This window comes from Protopterus annectens, chromosome 9.part0 (genome assembly GCF_019279795.1).
Source record: "Protopterus annectens isolate FY-2018-M chromosome 9.part0, PAN1.0, whole genome shotgun sequence".
Taxonomy (NCBI): Eukaryota; Metazoa; Chordata; order Ceratodontiformes; family Protopteridae; genus Protopterus; species Protopterus annectens.
Window position 1 is genome coordinate 614,966,922 of NC_056743.1, and position 20,611 is coordinate 614,987,532.

Below are 20,611 nucleotides of genomic sequence, written 5' to 3' on the forward strand. Positions count from 1 at the left end.
ACATGTCCATGATATTACTAGAAAATCAACTAACAATGCTTTATTCAGGCATATATTACATAATGATACACATAAATTTGTCTTCATAATATTAGAACAAGTCTGGCCATCCCCTAGGAGAGGTCCATGGAAATTAATTTTAGAGTCCAAAGAATATTGGTGGCAGGTTTATTTAAATGCCACACAATTTCCAGGATTAAATGATTCCATCTCCATCACTAGCATATTAAAACTTAAGAGCTTTTAATAAATGATATTTACAGTTACAAATTCAGCTTACATAAATATTGTTTTAGCAATTATTATATACTTAATTAACAAACATATTTTTATATTTTTTTTATTCAGCAGATTTTTATATTTTTCATATTAATTAATTTGCATTAGTTTAAAAACATATATCTAAAATACATATACAGTATATTTGGATTTTTTAATAGCAGAAATACATCATATACAACTGTATTTTTATGCTGAGAATGTTTATGTTGAGTAAGTTCATAATGATGTTGAATATTAATGAGTTGCATTACTATTGGCTAATTAGATAACTGCTAATATGCCACAAGGTTTAAAACTGATGCAATGTGCGTTTTAAATTGTCTGATGAAGGCTAGTATACATAGCCGAAAGCGCTTACCATTTCACTATTTCATAATAAAACTTTGGATTTTAATCAACGGTGGTTCGGCACTTGTTATTGTACTACTGGATTTATTAGTCAATAGTTTGTCGATTTTTGTGGAGTTTCAATATTTTTTAGAAGACAGGATACATTCATTTTTTTTTCTATATAGTATTAACATTAGATGCTATTGCAAAGCTTGACATTCCTGGAATAGTTTAAAATATTTCTTAGAAGGTAGCAAACATTAATTTGCTATTAAATAGTATTAACTTTAGAAGCTTTTACAAAGCATGACATTGCTGCAATAGTTTATTATCAAAGTAAAGAAAAGAGAGAAGACAGAAAATGTATGTACAATACATCTTAAAACTTAGGATACTTATTCCTGGTACTATATGGTATTAATTTTAGAAGATAGTGGAAAGCACACCAATCCTGGGATAGTTTACTATTGCTTTTCAGGGACAAACATTCTGTATACTACATGTCCTTTGACAAACGAATGACCTTCATTAATCTGTTAATCTTCTCATAGTGCCTTTCTTCTTTTGTTTCTTACTACATAGCCCTTATTACTTATGGACCTCATTTAATTTCACTCTATACATCATCTTCCATATCATTTCCTCCAACCTCATCTAGTGTCCAGTGCAAGTTTCCTGATCTGGTGCACCTCTACTGAACTCAGTGAGTAGCCAGGGCTGTTCTCCCTGATACAAAAAATGGTAATAATAATAAAAGTTCCTTTCCAATTTGGAACTCTTCTATTGCACTGAGTAGCTTCAGCTATCATCCCCAGTATGCACTCCTGTTTATGATCAAAGAAAAAAAAAGGTTCAGTACTAATCATTCTTTTAAAGTTATACCAACCCATTTGCTACAAATCCAGTAGGTTACATAAGTTATACTACTCACCAAGTAAGGCACTCACGTTCTTCAGTCTTGCAGCCCTGTCCAGATCAGCATCTCCCAACTCTGCCCCTTAACACCTTGCCCTTACAGTGTGTGCCCCATTTGCCTCCCCCCCACTACTTTTCTAATTTCTTCTATCTTCTTTTCCAAACTGGTGCAGCACTTTTAAGCTTATCCGTTTATTCATATGTTACTATCAGATTAGATTCACTAATATTTATGTGTATGCTTTTGGCTTTGTATGTTTTTCTGCTAAATACTTTCCCACAGAGGAACTCAGTATTGTCTGCCTTTAATTATATTGTTTATATTCCATCTTTAAATCTTACTTCACTTCTCTGGAAGCCTACTGCTTCTAATTCTAGTAGTGTTCTTGTGCAACCTTAACTACTTAATTTGTACCATAACTTATAATTGTTGTGTTTTAACAGTTCATGCTTACCTGGTTACCTGCATTTTCACATGAGCTTCTGCATACGTAACACCTGCCTTAATACAAAATGTCTTTACATGTTCACTTTTCTTTGTACTCTAGTTCTGCTGATGCACTTCTACTTTAACAACCGCCCAAGTTTTTGATTGCTGGTGGAAGTCTAGTCAGATGCTGGAGATTCTTGACACAGTACTAGGAGAGGGCATTATGTATCCTAGGATGGCTGACTGGTGGTAGAAGACCTAGTGTAAGGATGTTTATAAGCTTCCAAAATAGCAACCTAAATGAGTGGTGTCAAGGGGGGAGTGGCTAAAGGTTCTTCCTCCTACATGCTCAGGTAGACATTAAATGTCAGTGGAGAGTGACAAAGTAGTGCTGGCAAGTTCATAGGAAACATAATTGTTCACTAACGAATGGGTTCATCTGGATGGCATTAGCAAAAAGGAGGAGGACAACAAATCAGTCTCACAAACAAAAACTTTAGTTCTACATGAGTTTGCTACCAAGTAAGAATTTGAATGGACAGTGCTGGTAGGGCAGTCGCAAACTGGGAGCTAAAGACAGCATCTTAACATGCTAAGGGTGGGCATGAGGGGCCTGCACATGGCCTTGTACAGACATAGACATCAGTGTTGTACACTACTCTCCAAAATTTATTGTTCATTTCAAATCGCATAGGTTCGTGTTTAAGAGATTGTTGATGTCCAGTGCTTAAATGACAGCAGCTAAAGGTCTGGTGGGTGTGGCAGCAACATGCACTGTATTCATTTTATAAGGTGCATTTGCAGCAGTAAACCTCATTAAGTATGCCTTCCGGTTTCACATTAAAGAAATGGATGGTTCTTAAAGTTTGGTTATGAAATGTTGCCCTTCCACTATCCGTTACTGATAAGATTTTCAAGAAATTCTAAAGCAGTTCCTCATCCCAAGACTTATTTATTCATTTGAAGAATTTTCATTACCACATAAACTCCAATGAAGCATTTAAAAACAATGGTATAACAAAACAAAACAAAAGAAAAATGAGTGCAATCAGCCCCACACTGTAAAACAAATAATTACAACATAAGTTAAAAGTTACAGAAACTAATTTTTTCTCGAACTAACAGCTGAATAAGAATAGTTACTATTTTTACAAGTGCTGCTTTGTCAGATCTACATTCCATGATGACACTCAGGATCTCTGTTTTAAATATGTACATTACAACAGTCTGTCTGCTGCAAATGTCATCTCTGAAAAGTTTTATTTCAACATTTTGTATGAGAATGACTGTGCAGTGAATAAGATGTCTGTCAATCAGCCGCTAAAGTTGTCAATTTATTAAGTAATTCATCATGTTTTTGTGGGATAATAAAATGGAAAACACTTGCATCTCTGTTTTAATAATTGTATTTGCTATTATTTCTTCATCTGGGTTGGCATCTAACATTAGCCATTTAAGGTTTTATGTATGCAAATGACGTGTTTTTATGTTTGCTCAAAAACAGTGATAGATAGCCCTTAAATTCCAGAATTCATGTGATACTAGATGAATCCTTGAACTAGCTCACTGTGACACAGTACATCTTCACACATTACAGGCCCAGGAAAACATTCAAAAATTACCTTTTTTGTTATGACTAATACAGCACTAATGAGCACTACCTTCACTTCAGTGTCTTGTTTAGGCTGTTGAATAAAATCAAACAACCTGTCTTTGTCTAGAAAGACACTAAGGGAGGAAGACATTTTCTGTTCAGAACCCACCCTCTTGGGAAGAGGAGGATCTGTCACCTGCTAATCAAGATGAAGTGAATCTCATTTCATTGAGTGGATAAGCAGTGAATGCCTGTAAATGGCAACATTGTGAAGCCAATTATTAAAACCAGCAATCTTATTTCTGAATCTAGATATTGTTATTGCAGACTCTTTTTGCTGAATGAAAGATCTTGTTCACTGCATGAGTACTTTCAGTGCCTGAAAAGTTAAGGAGAGACTCCTCTTGTTATACTGCAATGATTCCACTGAAGAACACCTGCAATCATTTATCGCAACGTAATCTTGTAACTTCAGTCAAATGTGCAGTTCAAATACTAAATCTTATAATTGATATTCAGCTAGCATTCCAATTCCATTTTCAAAATAATAGCTTTAGAAGTACTTGACAGTATATCATTATCTTTGTAACCCCACCAAAACTGTCAAATCCATTATATAAGTAGATATGATTAACCAAAATAAGAAAACCAGCACATAGCCATGACAATTAATAATCAGCTCTGCTTGCATAAAATCCTTCAGGAAAGTACAGAAACAGCTGCCAAAATTCTCAGTAAAAGAAAAAAGCCTAATTTCCTTGAAGTGGGCTGAGTTTATGTTCTGTGGTACAGTACCAATCATTTTAACCAATCTTTTAATTACATCTCATTCACAATAAACTAACATTCATGCATTGTGCAACTGAGACTTATAAAGATTCTTACATTTAAAATGCCTAATAAAATAATGTCAAAATAATAAGCATAATGTCAATGCAATGTGTCATATGTAATTAATATAAAAAACATGATGTCAATAAAAGCTTGGATAATATATACATTAAAAGTGATTCCATGGTGATCATGATCAAATCTTAATGTCATACATCTTAAGAAAATAGAGAAGGTTTCCAACATATAAAATATACAAAGTATGACATAATCTTAAAATGTTATAAACTCTCAGTTAACTGGCACCCATGGGGATTGGTAGATGCCGGACAACTGTATAGTTTCTCGTTGCTTGAGAGTTAGTATTAAAAACAGACCTGACTAACACTGTACCCTATATTATTTGTTTGGTTTGACTTGTTCTTAGGTTGGGGAGAGAGGGAATTTATTCCTATCTTCCTGTTTAAAACTTTAAAAATGTAAGGTATGTTACTGTGGGGGGAGGGGGGCAGAAAAGTGAAACACATGAAAATCGTACTGTATGTCTTCGATTTTTTTTCCTGGTTACTTGAGAGTTCCGGTTGCTTGACTTCCGGTTTACTGAGAGTTTACTGTATAAGTATAGCTAATCTATTTCCATGCATAATTGTTCAGGAAAATATCGCACGTGTTTGGGAAATATTATCATCACCCACTAAGCAATCAGCAACATGTTACTATCTTCAGAAGTCTATAATTCCATTGCAAGAATTCTTCTTCTTCTCCCATGTATGGCCTTCACCCTGGCTTCATTATAACCTTAGTCATTACTACTTAATCGTATCCTAGTCAGCTTTTTCTCATTATTGAAAATAATACAAGAACAATAATGTGTATAAACAGCTTAATCACATCATCAAAATATTCAGATTTTAAGAATAATCCAATCAAAATATATGGTTTGAATCATAAACATCTTCCATCTTCTCACACTCCAGGCTGTATTTTCAGGCTATTAACATTGTTATTTCACTTCTGTCTTGGAAGCTGAAACTGTGTAAAAAGAAATTAAAAGTGAAAAAAGAGTAAGTAAATCCAAAATTAGTCTTTCTTCAGTTACTCACTTGGTTTCAGACACAACATAATTACTTGTGCAAAAAACACCCCAGCAATACTTAAAAATATGCACACTATTTATGTTAAGATATTCTTTGGGAAGAAAAAGGAAAATGAAATACTGCTGAATCTGTAAGAAAAGTGACATTAACATTTAACGTGACAGGGTGATTCATGTAGGCCTTAAGAAACCAGAGACAAAACTGTTTCTTCAATGACTCTCTAGTCAGAATTGTTGAACCCCACCTCATCAGATGAATCACATCCCATATTACTTCTATCTCTTAAACCTGTACTACGAATCATATCAGGTATGTGAAATATCATTTTTATCATAATTAAAAAGACACCCCTCTACTACTATACGGTATATACATGCACACAGAAATTCTGTAAACTTATCAATATACTGTGATGACCTACACACTAGTCTGATACATGTGAGAAAACCCAACAGGATGAACTTTTAACTAGAAACACTATGTTCTGTCCTTTTATTAGAATGGTTTCTTGATGAGTCTACCATGCTGAGTATATGGCTGCATTCCTTTTACTCGGTGGACAACCTGTCAAGAAGTGTAAAACCAAGTTTCTCTCACGGTCTCCTTGTCTAATAAGAAAAAAAGTCAAGAGCCAACTTGCTGATTATTATCACAGAGGTATACGTTCACATACCATCTGCTAAATATAGGATACTATGCAGGGAAAATTTGCTGCACAGTGAGTAGGCCTGAATAAGTCTGATGAAGTCTCAAGATAAAAACACTCATTTTGCAGTAAATTTTCAATTCCATGTAAAGCATCTTGGATTTAACACAGTTTTTATTTTATTTCTATGTATTAAGTTTGCTAGCATGCCGATGTTTGTCTTTTCGGCTTTTCCCGGTTACGGGTTGCCACAGCGACACTCCAGTCTGCTAATGATTGGCAGTAGATTTTTATGGTGCTGAGTTGCCAGCCTGACGCCCAACCTTCAGCAAAGGCACGCCCATTCACGCATGTCTTTCAGAGGCCACTCGACCATGGGGAGGACATGCAGACTCCACACAGAAGGCACTCCAGCTGAGAATCGAACAGGAGAACCTCTTGCTGTGAGGCAACAATGCTACCCGCTGTACCACTGCGGCTTGCAAGTTTGCTAGCATGCCAATACCTTCAGTAACTTTTCTTAATCTTGCATATTGGTCAGATTGTTTCCCTTTTGATGATGGTGTAAGTTTATAGTTCATACATACAAGCAGCAGAAGTTGTGAGGAGGAGTGTGGGGGGGTGGAGAGGGGGCTTGCGTATTGCAAAAATGTTTACTTTTCAGAATTTGCAGATTCTGATTTAGCTTGCAAGCCACAGTGTCTTGACTAGTGGGCTTGTTGATGGGTGCATCTGGATGACAGTTTAAATTCTGAGGTTGATGTAGACAGATATGGGTTGGCTGTCAATAAACAGGCCAGATCAGATCAGAGTATATTAGCAATTGTACTTTTCTAGTTCTACACCATTCTATTTAGCAGCAGCATGGCATACATAAGATAACATTTCAGTAGATGGCTTACTACTAGAGTCTATACATGCTAGTTTCATGGTAGCCCAAGACGGGTTCCATGATAGTACCACTAATTTCCTGACATCGTCTTACTGGATCCATTTGTCTGACTTACACAGATGGACATTTTCAGAATCTTCGATAAATGTATCCAGTTGCATCTGTACAACTGCATGTCATCTCCAAGAACAAGCTTTGATTTTGGTAATGAACTAGCACAGTTATTTCAAACTCCTGCTTTTCAGAGTAAGTTCTGATCCAGTACCACCAAAAATGACTAAATCCTAGCAGTGCAGTCAAAATAACACATGTTTTAGTTGTCATCTCTGTAAAAGCTCTGTTACTTGCATTTTGCTTCCTAGCACTACATAAAATGGTGCTGGGAGCTTTGATTTCAGCCTTCTTATCCTCAATAACTGTGAAGGAGGCAGTCCTACTGCTTGTATCAAAGTATTCTCGTACTCTAGTAATGACAGCAGTCCATTTGACTTGATGACATCACATTTCTTCAGAATATTCTTTACAGTATGAATAAAGCGCTTGACTTGCTCACTGGATCACAGACACAGTGGACTCAATGCAGCATGTTCAATTCCCATGCTTTAGAAAACTTTATCTACTGGCATATAAACTGTGGACCATTATCTGACACTGTTAGCTCTTATCATATAATCTTTGGACCATTTTCTGATATCACATGTTCTGGTATTCCATATCTTGCAAACATTGAGTATGTCATTGAGTTCAATAACTTTAGATAGTTAAACAGTACTCACCACAGTACAAAACGATAGCTGTTATGCTGAAATAAGTCACTTCATACTTTCCCCCACATTCATCCAAAGCAATGTTGGTAACTCATGAGGCATCACTTCCTTTTCTGATTTTGTTCCCTACACATTTGACAGGGATACAATCTTTCAACGTCTGCTCTATTTGCCTTTTGTATTAGACAATGTTAAATGTAATTCGTGCACCTTTAGTAGAATTTGATCCTTTAGCTGACATGGATATCTCTATCACTTCTGAAATGAATAACAGATCCTGAAAGCAGGAGCATTCCTCTATGAATGTGTTATATAGATTGAATAGTGAATGACATTGCTTGTTCTGCTTGGCTATCCTGACCTTATGGCTTAACATAATACCTGCAGTTCTTTGTCATCCTTCATTGCAGCTTTCATTTCTTAGCTTCTTGATTGTCACTGGTATTTGTGTCAAGATCCACAGAAAGTACAGTTGTGTACACTTACCAAAAATGTAGATGTTCGAGTGTATTCACTGTTGCAGTCATCACACTTGGGTTATCTGCCTGCAGGCAGCCCTCAGTCAGCCGAATACCAGAGTCTTGGGATTTCTGCGTCAGATGCTGTCACCTCTTTCATGACGTCAGGTCATCAGGGGTATAAAAAGTACAGTTTTGTACCTACCATAAATGTAGATGTTCGAGTGTTCAGCCTGCTGCAGTCATCACACTTGGGTTATCCTGTTGTCAGGCAGTCCCGCAGTCGGCCTGAGTTCCAAAGTCTTGGTCTGGTGTCGTTTGCTGTCGCTTCTTCCCTGACGTCAGTGCACCAGGGGTATATAAGAGGCATCCAACGCCATTTTCTTCAGTTTTTCTTGCCCCAGATGTCAGGTGCCCCCCAATAGGAGGTCACTACATAGTATCAAAAAATAAAAGTGAAGCACAAACAAAGCATACTTCCAGCTATAAGCAAATACACCACAAAGGTTGTATCAGATTTAAAGGCATAGAAAGGTTTCAGCTAGATTAGAGGGGATGGAGGGAGGGTAACCTGGACTGCAGCAGGGTGAACACTCGAACATCTACATTTATGGTAGGTACAAAACTGTACTATGTTCATCGTGTTATCCTGCTGCAGTCATCACACTTGGGTAGAATCCCAAAGCTAAGGATGGGACGTGGAATCAAACAGGGTTAGAAGAGGCTAGTAGGCCCTGCAAAACTGCAGTGGCGAAGCCAGCTCTAGTCTTAGAGTATAGTGGTAAGTGATAGTGTTTGGTGAAGGTGTGTACTGAACTCCAAGTTGCAGCTTCCAGAATATCCTTGGTTGGCACCCCCCCTGAGGAAGGCTGTAGATGTAGCTGCTGCCCTGGTGGAGTGGGTCCTTATGCTAGCAGGAACTGGTTTTCCATGATGGGTGTAGCAAAAAGGTATGCAATGTCCTATCCATTTTGAAATGGTCTGTTTTGAGACAGCCTTTCCTTGTGATGCTGTAGCATATGATACAAAGAGCTGGTCAGATTTTCTGAAAGCCTTTGTTTTATCCAAGTAGTAACGTAGTTGTCTGTGAATGTCCAAGGAGTGCAGGAGTCTTTCACCTTTGTTCTGTGAATTTGGGAAAAAAGTGGGTAAATGGATGGTTTGATTTAGAGCCACACTGGTAACCACCTTTGGCATAAAGGAGGGGTTAGTTAGTAGAGAGACTCTGTCTTGATGAAAAATGAGGAAAGGCTCCACTGCCATTAGTGCCTATAGCTCTGAGACTCTTCTAGCTGAAGTAATTGCTAGCAGCAGGGCAGTTTTCCATGATATAAACTTTAAATCAGCTGAGAAAGCTGGCTCAAAAGGTGGAAGTGTAAGCTTTTCAGAACAAAATTGAGGTCCCAAGTTGGCGTTGGTGCTCTCCTGGGAGGCCTTATGTTTTTGGCCCCTCTGAGGTACTGCCTTAGAAGTGGATGTGAAAATAAGGGAGGATCCATGCTGTAGTGAGCTGAAATAGCTGAGGCGTGGATTTTAATAGATGAAAAGGAAAGTCCTTTGTGCAACAGCTCAGTTAAATATTGTAGAATCTGAGGTATGTCCAGCTCAAGGGGATTTTGACCTTTAGCTTGGTTCCAGGTGCAAAATCTTTTTCATTTGTCTGAGTAGGCTTTCCTGGTGCTGGGCCCCCTGGCCTCCAGAATGACATCCATAACAGCTTGTGAAAGAGGAGCTGGCTGGTTGTTTAGGTGATTTGCCATGCTGCCAGATTTAAGGTCTTGAGCTGGCTGTGTAGAATCTGACTGTCTTGCTGTGTGAGCAGATGAGGAATTTGTGGTAAAATCCATGGTGGGCCGTGGGCCATGTTCCTTAGTAGTGGGTACCAGTGCTGGCGTGGCCAGTCTGGGGCAATAAGTATCATTTGTGGTCTCTCCATTCTGACTTTCAGCAGCACCTTTGTTAGAAGGGGCAGTGGAGGGAAGGCATATACTGTCAACATTTTCCAACTGAATGAGAGTGTGTCCACTTTCCAAGCTTGATGGTGGAATGTCCTTGTGCAAAATTTTGGTAGCTGAAAGTTTTGGGGGTTGGCAAACAGGTCTATGTCCGGGCACCCCCATTTTTGAGTTATCATTGCAAATACTTGTGGATCCAGTTTTCACTCGTGGGGATCCATGATGTTCCTGCTTAGGTCGTCTGCCAAAGTGTTCTTTCTTCCTGGTAGGAACTGTGCTTGTAATTGAACTTGGTAAGTCAGTGCTGTGTTCCACAAGGTCATTGCTTGCCTGCATAGAGGGTAGGAGTGTGTACCCCCTTGCTTGTTTATGTACCACATTACTGTGGTATTGTCTGTTCTTATAATAAGTTGTCCTGGATGTAAGAGGTCCTTGAAGGCTGTCAGAGCATTCTGTACAGCTAGCATTTCTTTTTGATTGATGTGCAGATATCTTTGATCTGCAGTCCATCTGCCTTGAAAGCACTGTCCTGCCATGTGTGCCCCCCCAGGCATAGTCCGATGCATCTGTTGTCATAGTTTGCCTGGCTGGGGGTAAGGTGAAAAGCTGACCCTTGTTGAGGTGACATGCCTGTGACCACCATAGAAACTCCTGTTGAAGGCAGGGAATGAGAGGTATCATTGTTTCCAAGCTGTGGCTGTGTTGAGTCCATACGCTTTTCAGGTACCATTGTAATTTCCTCATATGCAGTTTTGCAAATGGTATTAGTAGTATGCAAGATGCCATGAATCCCAAGGCCTGCAGAATTTTTCTTGCAGGGAGTTGGGTTTTTGTTGCCATTATTTTGAAGTATTGAGTTTGCTGTAGTTGCTTGTCTGGCGTGAGATAAGCCATCTGGGCCGTTGTATTCAAGCTGGCACTCAGGAATGTCATGTTCTGTGAGGGCACTAGTTTTAATTTCTTTTCATTTACTGTGTACCCTAGGCAACTTAGAAGGTGTTTGACAAATGCCAGATGTTGTAAGAGAATGTCCTTGCTTTCTGCTTGGATGAGGCAGTCGTCTAGGTATGGGTATATTTGAATTCCTCTTTGTCTGCAGTATGCAATTACTGGTGCCAGGCATTTTGTGAAGACCCTGGGCACAGTAGATAAGCCAAAAGGCAGTGCAGAGAATTGGTAATGAGTTGAACCTGCAATGAAATGGAGGTATCTTCTGCAATTTTGTCTGATAGGGACATGCAGGTATGCCTCCTTGAGGTCCAACGTTACTAGCCAAGCCTTCTTGCCCAACATGGAAAGAAGTTGCTCTAGTGTTAGCATCTTGAATTTGGGTACTTGCAAGTAGGTGTTTAGAATTGAAAGGTCCAGAATGGGTCTCCATGCATTGTCCTTTCTGGGGACTAGAAAGAGCCTTGAGTAAAATCCTTGGCCTTGCGCCTTTGTAGGTACCAGCTGAATGGCTCTCATGTTCATCAGAGCTGCAATTTGTTTTTGTGCCTCTGCCCATTGATTTTGTGGCAGGTTTGGCATTCCTTTTATTCTTGGCAAGATGTGGAAATGGAATCTGTATCCTTGTGAGATAATGTCTAGGACCAATTTGCCCTTTGTGATGATGCGCCAGTTGTTTGCAAAAAGTGCTAATTTTCCTCCCAAGGGAGCTGCCAAGCGAGTTTTGCTTGGCAGTTTGAGGGTTAAGTCATTGTGTTTGTCTTCTAGTAGTTTAAGGCCTGTCTTCTCCTCCCTTCTGTGTTGCAGTGCCCCATTGGCGAGGTTTGTAAGGGATTTATGCTTGACCTCTGCCCATTGGGCGTTTGTATTTACCCCTCTGTGGTCTGTCAGAAGCTGGAAAGGACCAATTTTTTGTTGGCCAATTTCTGCTGAAGCGAGGGGGTTGCACCTGTAAGAAATCTTTGACTCTCTGCATAGACTTTGCCTTATCCTCCATTTTCTTTAAAACCTCTTCTGCTTTAACACCAAATAAGACATCCTGCTGTAAAGTTGCATGTAGTAATTTTGCTTTAACATGATCCGGCAGAGTCTGTTCCTTTAACCAAGCATGCCTACGTATAACAGACCCAGTAACAGATGCTCTACAGGAAGCTTCAAGGAATCAAATCTACATTGTAAAGTATGTTTGCCAACCTGTTCAGCTGCATGCAACAGATCCTGCATTTCCTTCAATTCAGACTGTTGAGAGTGTGTGCTCATCTTTTGTTTTAATTGAGACATTAGGAATTGCTGATATTTCAGCATGTGAAATTGACAATTTAATGCTCTCATAGCTAGAGTAGCTGAGGTGTAAATTTTCTTCCCCCACCTATCTAGTGCTCTGGAGTCCCTTTCAGAGGGCACAGGGTTTTTTTCCATAGAAGCCTTAGCCCCTTTGGGACCCTGGGAGATTGTTTCTGGGTCAGCAACAGGGCTTTTGTAAAGGAATTTGTGTGAGTCAGGCACTCTATAATATCTGTCTGGTTTGGCTGGAGCAGGAGGCAGAGAATCTGTATTTAGACTAGATTCTAAGTAAACATCATCCACAGTATCTAAAACTGGAGGGATAGCAAGTGATCTGTGCTGGGGAAGTAAAAGAAACTCTCGGAGCCTTTTCTTTGAGTCGGAGTAATCCTGACCTTCCCAGTGGAAATTTTCCCTCATGGTATGTAAGGTTTCCCCAAAAGAATAGTCTTCAGGGGGAGATGCTGAGGGAATGGAATCTTCAGCATCAGAATCTTCATAAGGGGGAAAGGAGTAATCCTGTTCCTCAGAGGAGTTTGAGCAAATAAAAACTTGATCAGAGGAGGCATAATCCTCCTCTTGTCTTGGCCTTTTGTCTGGGGGGGGGGGGGTTGGGAACCCCTGATCAGAGTAATCAAATATTCAGCCACCTTAAGCATCTGTTTCTTAGGCATGGGGCCTTGAACTGGAGACTGATGTACAGTCTTTTTAGGTTTTAAAGGAGTCTTAAGCTTAGCATAAGATTTTATGGTGAGAGTAGTCGGTCTAAAGACACCTTCTGTAACCGAAGGTGTTTCCACAGCACCGGTTTCTCCTTCTGCAATGGTGTCGGTAGGGGCTAAAGAAAATGGCTGCCTTGGCCTAGTACTCTCTGCTTGAGAATCCAATGCGGTCTGGGATTCCAATTCTGTGGTCGTCAGGGGCTGCGTAGGCGCCTCACTGAAAACCGGAGAACTGGTGACCGGCCCAGCAGAGGCCTCGGAGTCTGGCTTGGATCTAGGCTGCCTGTCTTTATCTTTGCATTTTTTATGCATGCCGGTAGTCGGTTGCTCCGACGGCATAGTATAATTAAATTTCCTACCGAAGTAGTGTTGAGCGAAATCAAAGCATCGCTTTTTGTTCGCTTATTGAACCTAGCACAAAACCGACAACAGGTGACGTTGTGGTCTGGGCCTAGGCAAGGTATACAATAAGAATGAATGTCCTTATGAGGTATTTGCTTCCCACAAGAAATACAATTGTTAACTTTTTCTGACATCGGACTGAGGCAAGAAAAGGTTCCCCAATGGGGTACTTAGCTTTGAAGACTTCGGACTGAAACTCGATTCAAAAATCTCAGGTGTCGGCCGACCGGCACTTGCGAACTGCTTCTGCTTCGGGCACCGCGCAGCAAGAAAGACTGAAGAAAATGGCATCGGATGCCTCTTATATACCCCGGCGCACTGACGTCAGGGAAGAAGTGACAGCAACCGACGCCGGACCAAGACTTTGGAACTCAGGCCGACTACGGGACCGCCCAACGACAGGATAACCCAAGTGTGATCACTGCAGCAGGGTAACATGATGAACATCATGCAGCCGACACCATTACATCAGTTTTTCTTGCCCCAGACATCAGGAGCCCCCAAAAACAGGAAGCAATTACATGGTGTGGAACACCTCCAGTAAAAAGTAAATACCACTGCCATAAGGTATGGCCAAAAAAGAGGATAAGGTAGAAAGTATGGAAAAGTCAGGGGGCTGGAGGGAGGGTAATCAGGACTTCAACAGTGAATACTCGAACATCTACATTTATGGTAAGTGTACACAACTGTACTATGTTCTTCGTGTTTCACTGTTGCAGTCATCACACTTGGGTTGATTCCCAAAGCTGAGGAAGGGTTGAGGCAGTCAAGTATTAGGGCTGGCTAGCAGGCCTTTTAAGACTGCTGTAGCAAATACAGCTCTGGATTTAGAAAAGATAGGTAAGTGGTAATGATTGGTGAAGGTGTGTACTGAACTCCAGGTTGCAGCTTCCAGGATGTCCCTGGTAGGGACTCCCCTGAGAAATGCTGTAGAGGTTGAGGTAGCCCTAGTGGAATGGGTTCATTTCCCCTGTGGGGTAGGTTTTCCATGGCGCTTGTAGCAGAAATGGATGCAGTGTGCTATCCATTTGGAGATGGTTTGCTTTGAAATGGCCTTGCCCTCTGCCCCTGTAGCAAAGCTGACTAGCAGCTGGTCAGATTTTCTGAAAGGTTTAGTCCGGTCCAGGTAGAACCTAAGCTGTCTGTGCACATCCAAGGAGTGCAGGATCCTTTCCCTTTATTCTGAGGGTTACAAAACAAGGTTGGTAAATGGATGCATTGGTTGACCACCTTGGGCATAAATGATGGATTAGTCTTGAGGGAAACCCTGTCCGCATGGAAGATAATGAAGGGTTCCACAGCCTTAAGGGCCTGTAACTCAGACACTCTTCTTGCTGAAGTGATGGTTAGAAGTAAGGCTGTTTTCCAAGAGAGGAATTTTAACTCTGCTGTAGCAGCAGGCTCAAAAGGGGGAAGCACGAGCTTCTCTAGTACAAAATTAAGGTCCCAGGCAGGAGTGGGAGCTCTCCTAGGGGGTCTTAAATTGTTAGCTCCCCGCAGAAACTGTTTGACCAGAGGGTAAGACAAGAGGAGTGGCTTTTTTTATTTAAAGTGTGCAATATCCCTGAGATGGCAGAGGCATGAATCTTAATTGATGAGAAGGACAGGCCATTGTGGAGTAGCTCTACTAGATAATCTAGGATTTGAGGTAAGGTGGGCATGGCTGTGTCCTTCTCTGAGACTAGCTCCAAGAACAGTATCTTTTCTACTTTTCTGAATAGGATTTCCTAGTACTAGGCCTCCTGGCATCAAAGATGACATCCAGCACCTGTTTGCTGAGGGTTGCTGGTGATGTATTCAGGGGAATGAGCCAGGCTGCTAGGTTCAGGGTTTGCAAATGAGGATGCAAAATCTGGTCCTCTTGCTGGGACAGCAGGTGCAATGGATGCAGGTGCCAGGGTGGCACTGTTGTCAGACTGTGTAAAAGTGGGTACCAGTGCTGGAGTGGCCAGTGTGGTGCAATAAGGATTGTCCTTGGCTTGTCCTGTTTGATTTTGAGTAGTACTTTCAAGAGGTGGGGCAGAGGGGGAAAGGCATAGATTGAGAGGTTTTCCCATGTAAAGGATAGGACATCCACTTTCCATGCTTGGCTGTGGGGAGTTCTGGTGCAAAATTTGCTCAATTGATGGTTTTAGAGGGAAGCAAAGAGGTCCACCTCTGATGTACCCCACCTGTGGATTAGAAGCTTGAGTGAGTTGGGTTCCAGTTTCCACTCATGTGGGTCCATTAGATTTCTGCTTAAGTCATCCGCCAGTGAATTTTGTTTGCCTGGCAGGAATTGAGCTTGCAGGTGCACATTGTTGCTCAAGGCTGTGTTCCATAGAGCCATTGCTAACCTGCAGAGTGGGTAGAAATGAGTTCCCCCTGCTTGTTTATGTACCACATGACTGTTGTGTTGTCTGCCTTTATTAAGAGTTGTCCTGGAAGGATAAGGTATTTGAAGGCTGTCAGTGCATTCTGTACAGCTAACATTTCTTTTTGATTGATATGCAGGTGCATTTGTCCTGGGCTCCATATGCCTGCCATGTGAGCCCCCCATGCATAGTCTGATGCATCTGTTGTCAAGGTTTGGGTGGTGGGGGGGGGGGTTGAGTGAAAGGGAGTCCCTTGTTGTGGTTGCAGGCCTCTGCCCACCAAAGGAACTCTGTCCTTAGGCAAAGAATGATAAGAATCAGTGTTTCCAGGTCCTGAGAATGTTGACACTAGAGACTAAGTACCATTGAAGTTTCCTCATATGTAGTCTTGCATATGGATTTAGGAGAATGCATGAGGCCATGAACCCTAGGGCTTGCAGTATTTTTCTTGCAGATAGCTGGGTTTGGGTGGCCAGTACCTTGAAGTAATTTGTCAAATAAACCTGCTTTTCTGGAGTTAGGAATGCCATCTGGGAAGTTGTGTTCAAGCTTGCTCACAGGAATACAATTTTTTGGCTGGGTACCAGATGTGATTTCTTTTCATTGATGGTATACCCCAGAGAAGTCAGGAGTCTCTTTACAAATGCCAGGTGCTGAAATAGCAATTCCTGACTGTCCGCCTGAATAAGGCAATCATCCAAGTATGGGTAAATATGAATGTTTCTCTGCCTGCAGTATGCAATGGCTGGAGCCATGCACTTTGTGAATATCCTAGGCGCAGTACATAAGCCAAAGGGAAGTGCAGAAAACTGAGTGCATAGAGCCTACCCTGAAACGTAGATATTTCCTGCAAGATTCTCTTATGGGTAGGTGCAGATAAGCTTCTAGGGTGACCAGCCAGGAGGCACTGGCTAGCATAGGAAGCAGCTGTTGTAGTGTAAGCATTTTGAACTTTGGTACCACCAGGAAGGTGTTGAGAATTGACAGATCCAAGATAGGGCGCCAAGAGATTTCTTTTCTGGTCAACAGAAACAGTCTGGAGTAGAAACCCTGTCCCCTTTGTTATGTTGGAACAGGTTGGATAGCCCTGATACTGAGAAAAGAAAGTACTTGCTTTTTGGCCTCTGCCCACTGGTTTGGAGGAAGGTCTGGCAATCCGCTTGGTGTTGGCAGTGAGTGGGAGTGGAATCTGTATCCCTGGGATACAATGTTTAAGACCCATCAGTCCTGGGTAATGTATTCTCATTTTTCTTGCATGCAGGGTGAGTTTTCCTCCTAGGGTTGCAAGTACTTGGACATGGCAGGGAAGGATGAAGGACAAGTCATTGTGAACTTTTTCCATAAGGGGGTGGCTTACCACTCACTGTTTTTGAGGTGGGAGCACTCTATTGTTTAGATCTGTGTATACCCTGAGACTGTAGTCTTTGTGGTCTGTTGCCCCTGGGTTTGGTCTCAGGAACACCAAACAAGTATCACCACGATGTAGTAAAAACTCTGTTTATTACAAGAAATAACGAGCGCTTTCGCATACACCAAGTATGCTTCTTCAGGTCATATTTCACAATGAAAAATCATACATTCTTATAGGGATCTTAATTACATAATTAGAACAGTACAGTTTTGTACCTACCATAAATGTAGATGTTCGAAGATCCACATTGCTGCAGTCCTTACACTTGGGTATAGCGCTGTCCTCGGTCGGCCCGAATACCAAAGTATATGGCTGACGTCGGTCATGGCGCATTAAACTGACGCCAGGACGTCAGGGTATAAATCATGACCGACGTCATATCCTCAGTCTTTTCTTGCCCCAGATGTCAGAAGACCCTAAACAGGGTAAAATCAAAAAACCACCAAACACTAAACACCCCTACACCCAAACTATGTACAACTTCTAACAATTATATAATAAAGTACTAACCTAACCACAGAACCACCCCCAAACACAGAGGGGAAGGAGGGAGGGTAAATTGGACTGCAGCAATGTGGATCTTCGAACATCTACATTTATGGTAGGTACAAAACTGTACTATGTTCTTCATCTCACATTGCTGCAGTCCTTACACTTGGGTAGATTCCCAAAGCAGAGGTAAGGGAGGATGGCAAATCAAAGAGAAGCAGGAGCTGTCAAAATGCCCTGTAAAATAGCAGTGGCAAAACCAGCCCTAGATTTAGACTAGAGAGGAAGGTGGTAGTGCTTAGAGAAAGTATGTACTGAACTCCAAGTAGCTGCCTCCAAAATGTCCTTAGTTGCCACTCCCTTAGAAAAGCTGTAGAAGTGGCAGTAGCCCTAGTGGAATGAGGTCTAATCCCTGTTGGAATCTCCTTGCCATGATGGGAATAACAAAAGGCAATGCAAAACCCAATCCATTTAGAAATAGTTTGTTTTGACACAGGCTTGCCCTGAGAACCCAAAGCAAAAGAAACAAACAACTGCTGAGACTGCCTGAAACTCTTAGTCCTATCTAAGTAGTAGCGTAACTGCCTGTGTACATCCAAAGTATGCAAAATCTTTTCCCCCTTGTTTTGGGGGTCTGCATAAAAGGTAGGTAAATGAATAGTTTGGTTTAAAGACACACTCGAAACCACCTTAGGCATAAAGGAAGGGTTAGTACGTAAAGATACCCTGTCCTTATGGAAAATCAAGAAAGGCTCAACCGCCATAAGGGCCTGCAATTCAGAAACCCTTCTTGCAGAGGTAATGGCCAACAAAAAAGCAGTCTTCCATGACAAATATTTTAACTCAGCCGTAGCTGCAGGCTCAAAAGGTGGCAGAGTGAGTTTTTCCAACACATAATTGAGGTCCCAAGCAGGAGTAGGAGCTCTTCGTGGAGGTCTTATGTTCTTTGCCCCTCTGAAATTGCTTGAACAAAGAATGAGAAAACAAAGGTGGATCACAGTCATAGTGAGCTGAAATTGCTGCAGCATGAATCTTAATGGAAGAGAAGGACAAACCCTTGTCCAATAACTCAGTAAGATATTGAAGAGCCACACTCAAATTAGGCTCAGAAACATCCAAATCCTTTGCTGCACTCCAAAACAAAAATCTCTTCCACTTGTCTGCATACACTTTCCTTGTACTAGGTCTCCTAGCTTCCATAATCACATTCAAAACTTGTTGAGGAAGTTGAGCCCTGCTATGAGCTAAAACAGGATATGCCATGCTGTGAGATGAAGAGAGTGAAGCTTGACATTGAGTAGATGACCGTCCTTTTGGGACAACAGGTGTGGAATCAAGGTAAGGGCCAAGGTGGTTTCCTTATCAGATTTCTCAGTAATGGGTACCAATGCTGTCGGGGCCAATCTGGAGCTATCAGGATCATTCTTGGTTTGTCCTGTCTTACCTTTAGCAGTACCTTTAGAAGTAGAGGAAGAGGTGGAAAGGCATATACATGAAGATTTTTCCAACTGAAAGAAAGAGCATCCACTTTCCAAGCTGCCTGGTGTATCCTTTTGTGCAAAACTTTGGCAGCTGGTGGTTTAGAGGAGAAGCGAACAGATCTATGTCTGGCGTTCCCCATGACACTGTTAATTGCTGAAATACATGAGGATCCAATTTCCACTCGTGGGGATCCATGATTTGTCTGCTTAACACATCTGCTAAGGAGTTCTGTACTCGGCAGAAACCTTGCCTGAAGATTTAGTTGTAAACTGAGAGCAGTGTCCCACAAAATCATTGCTTGTCTGCATAGAGGTAAGAATGTGTACCCCCTTGCTTGTTGATGTACCACATGACGGTTGTGTTGTCTGTTAGAATCAACACCTGCCCTGGAAGAAGTAATTCCTTGAAAGCTGTTAATGCAAACTGGACTGCTAACATCTCCTTCAGGTTGATATGTAGATGCTGTAGTCTGGCAGGCCACTTGTCCTGTATCCACTTTCCATTGAGATGAGCTGCCCAAGCTTTCTCCGAGGCATCTGTTGTTAGAATCTGACTCGCCTCTGGCGGGTCACAGAAAGTCCCTTGTTTAGGTGACATTGCTGAGCCCACCACAAGAATTCCTTTTGGATGCAAGGTATTATTGGAATGACAGTGTCCAGATCCTGGCAGTGCTGTGTCCATAGATTCTTGAGATACCATTGTAGCTTCCTCATATGCAGTTTGGCATTGGGAAGCACCAGAATACAAGATGCCATGAACCCTAAGGCTTGAAGGACTGTCCTTGCAGTCAGCCGGACTGGTGTGATAGTTGTTGGAAGTAAAGGGAAAGATTCTTTTGTTTGTCCGGGGTCAAAAGGCCATCTGGGTTGCTGTATTCAGTCTCACACCCAGAAAGCACATGTCTTGAGAGGGTACTAGACTGGACTTTGTTTTGTTCACAGAATACCCCAGGCATCTTAGCACTGCTATCACATATTTTAAATGCTGTAGAAGCTCGTCCTTGCCTTGAGCCAGAATCAGGCAATCGTCCAAATAAGGATAGATCTGTATTCCTCTCAATCTGAAGAAAGCTATCACTGGAGCCAGAACCTTTGTGAATACTCTGGGTGCAGTAGATAAGCCAAAGGGCAATGCAGAGAATTGATAGTGTGAATTTCCAGCTCGAAAGCAGATACTTCCTGCAGCTTAGAGTGATAGGAACATGAAGGTAAGCCTCTTTGAGATCCAAAGTTACCATCCAGTGATCTTTGCCCAGGAGAGGTAAAAGCTGTTGCAATGTCAGCATCTTGAACTTGGGAATGTCCAGAAAGGTGTTGAGGGTA

The 20,611-nt window shown here is 41.4% G+C and overlaps 1 protein-coding gene across 1 annotated transcript in view; it reads right to left on the reverse strand.

Annotated features, from left to right (window-relative positions):
- Positions 1 to 2,889: 2,889 nt before the first annotated feature.
- LOC122810551 (major histocompatibility complex class I-related gene protein-like) overlaps positions 2,890 to 20,611 on the reverse strand; it is a gene marked incomplete in the record, with an annotated part of 1,143,023 nt that continues 1,125,301 nt past the window's right edge. The window contains 1 exon segment of the mRNA XM_044082133.1: positions 2,890 to 5,414. Coding sequence (XP_043938068.1) covers positions 5,386 to 5,414 — 29 coding nt within the window.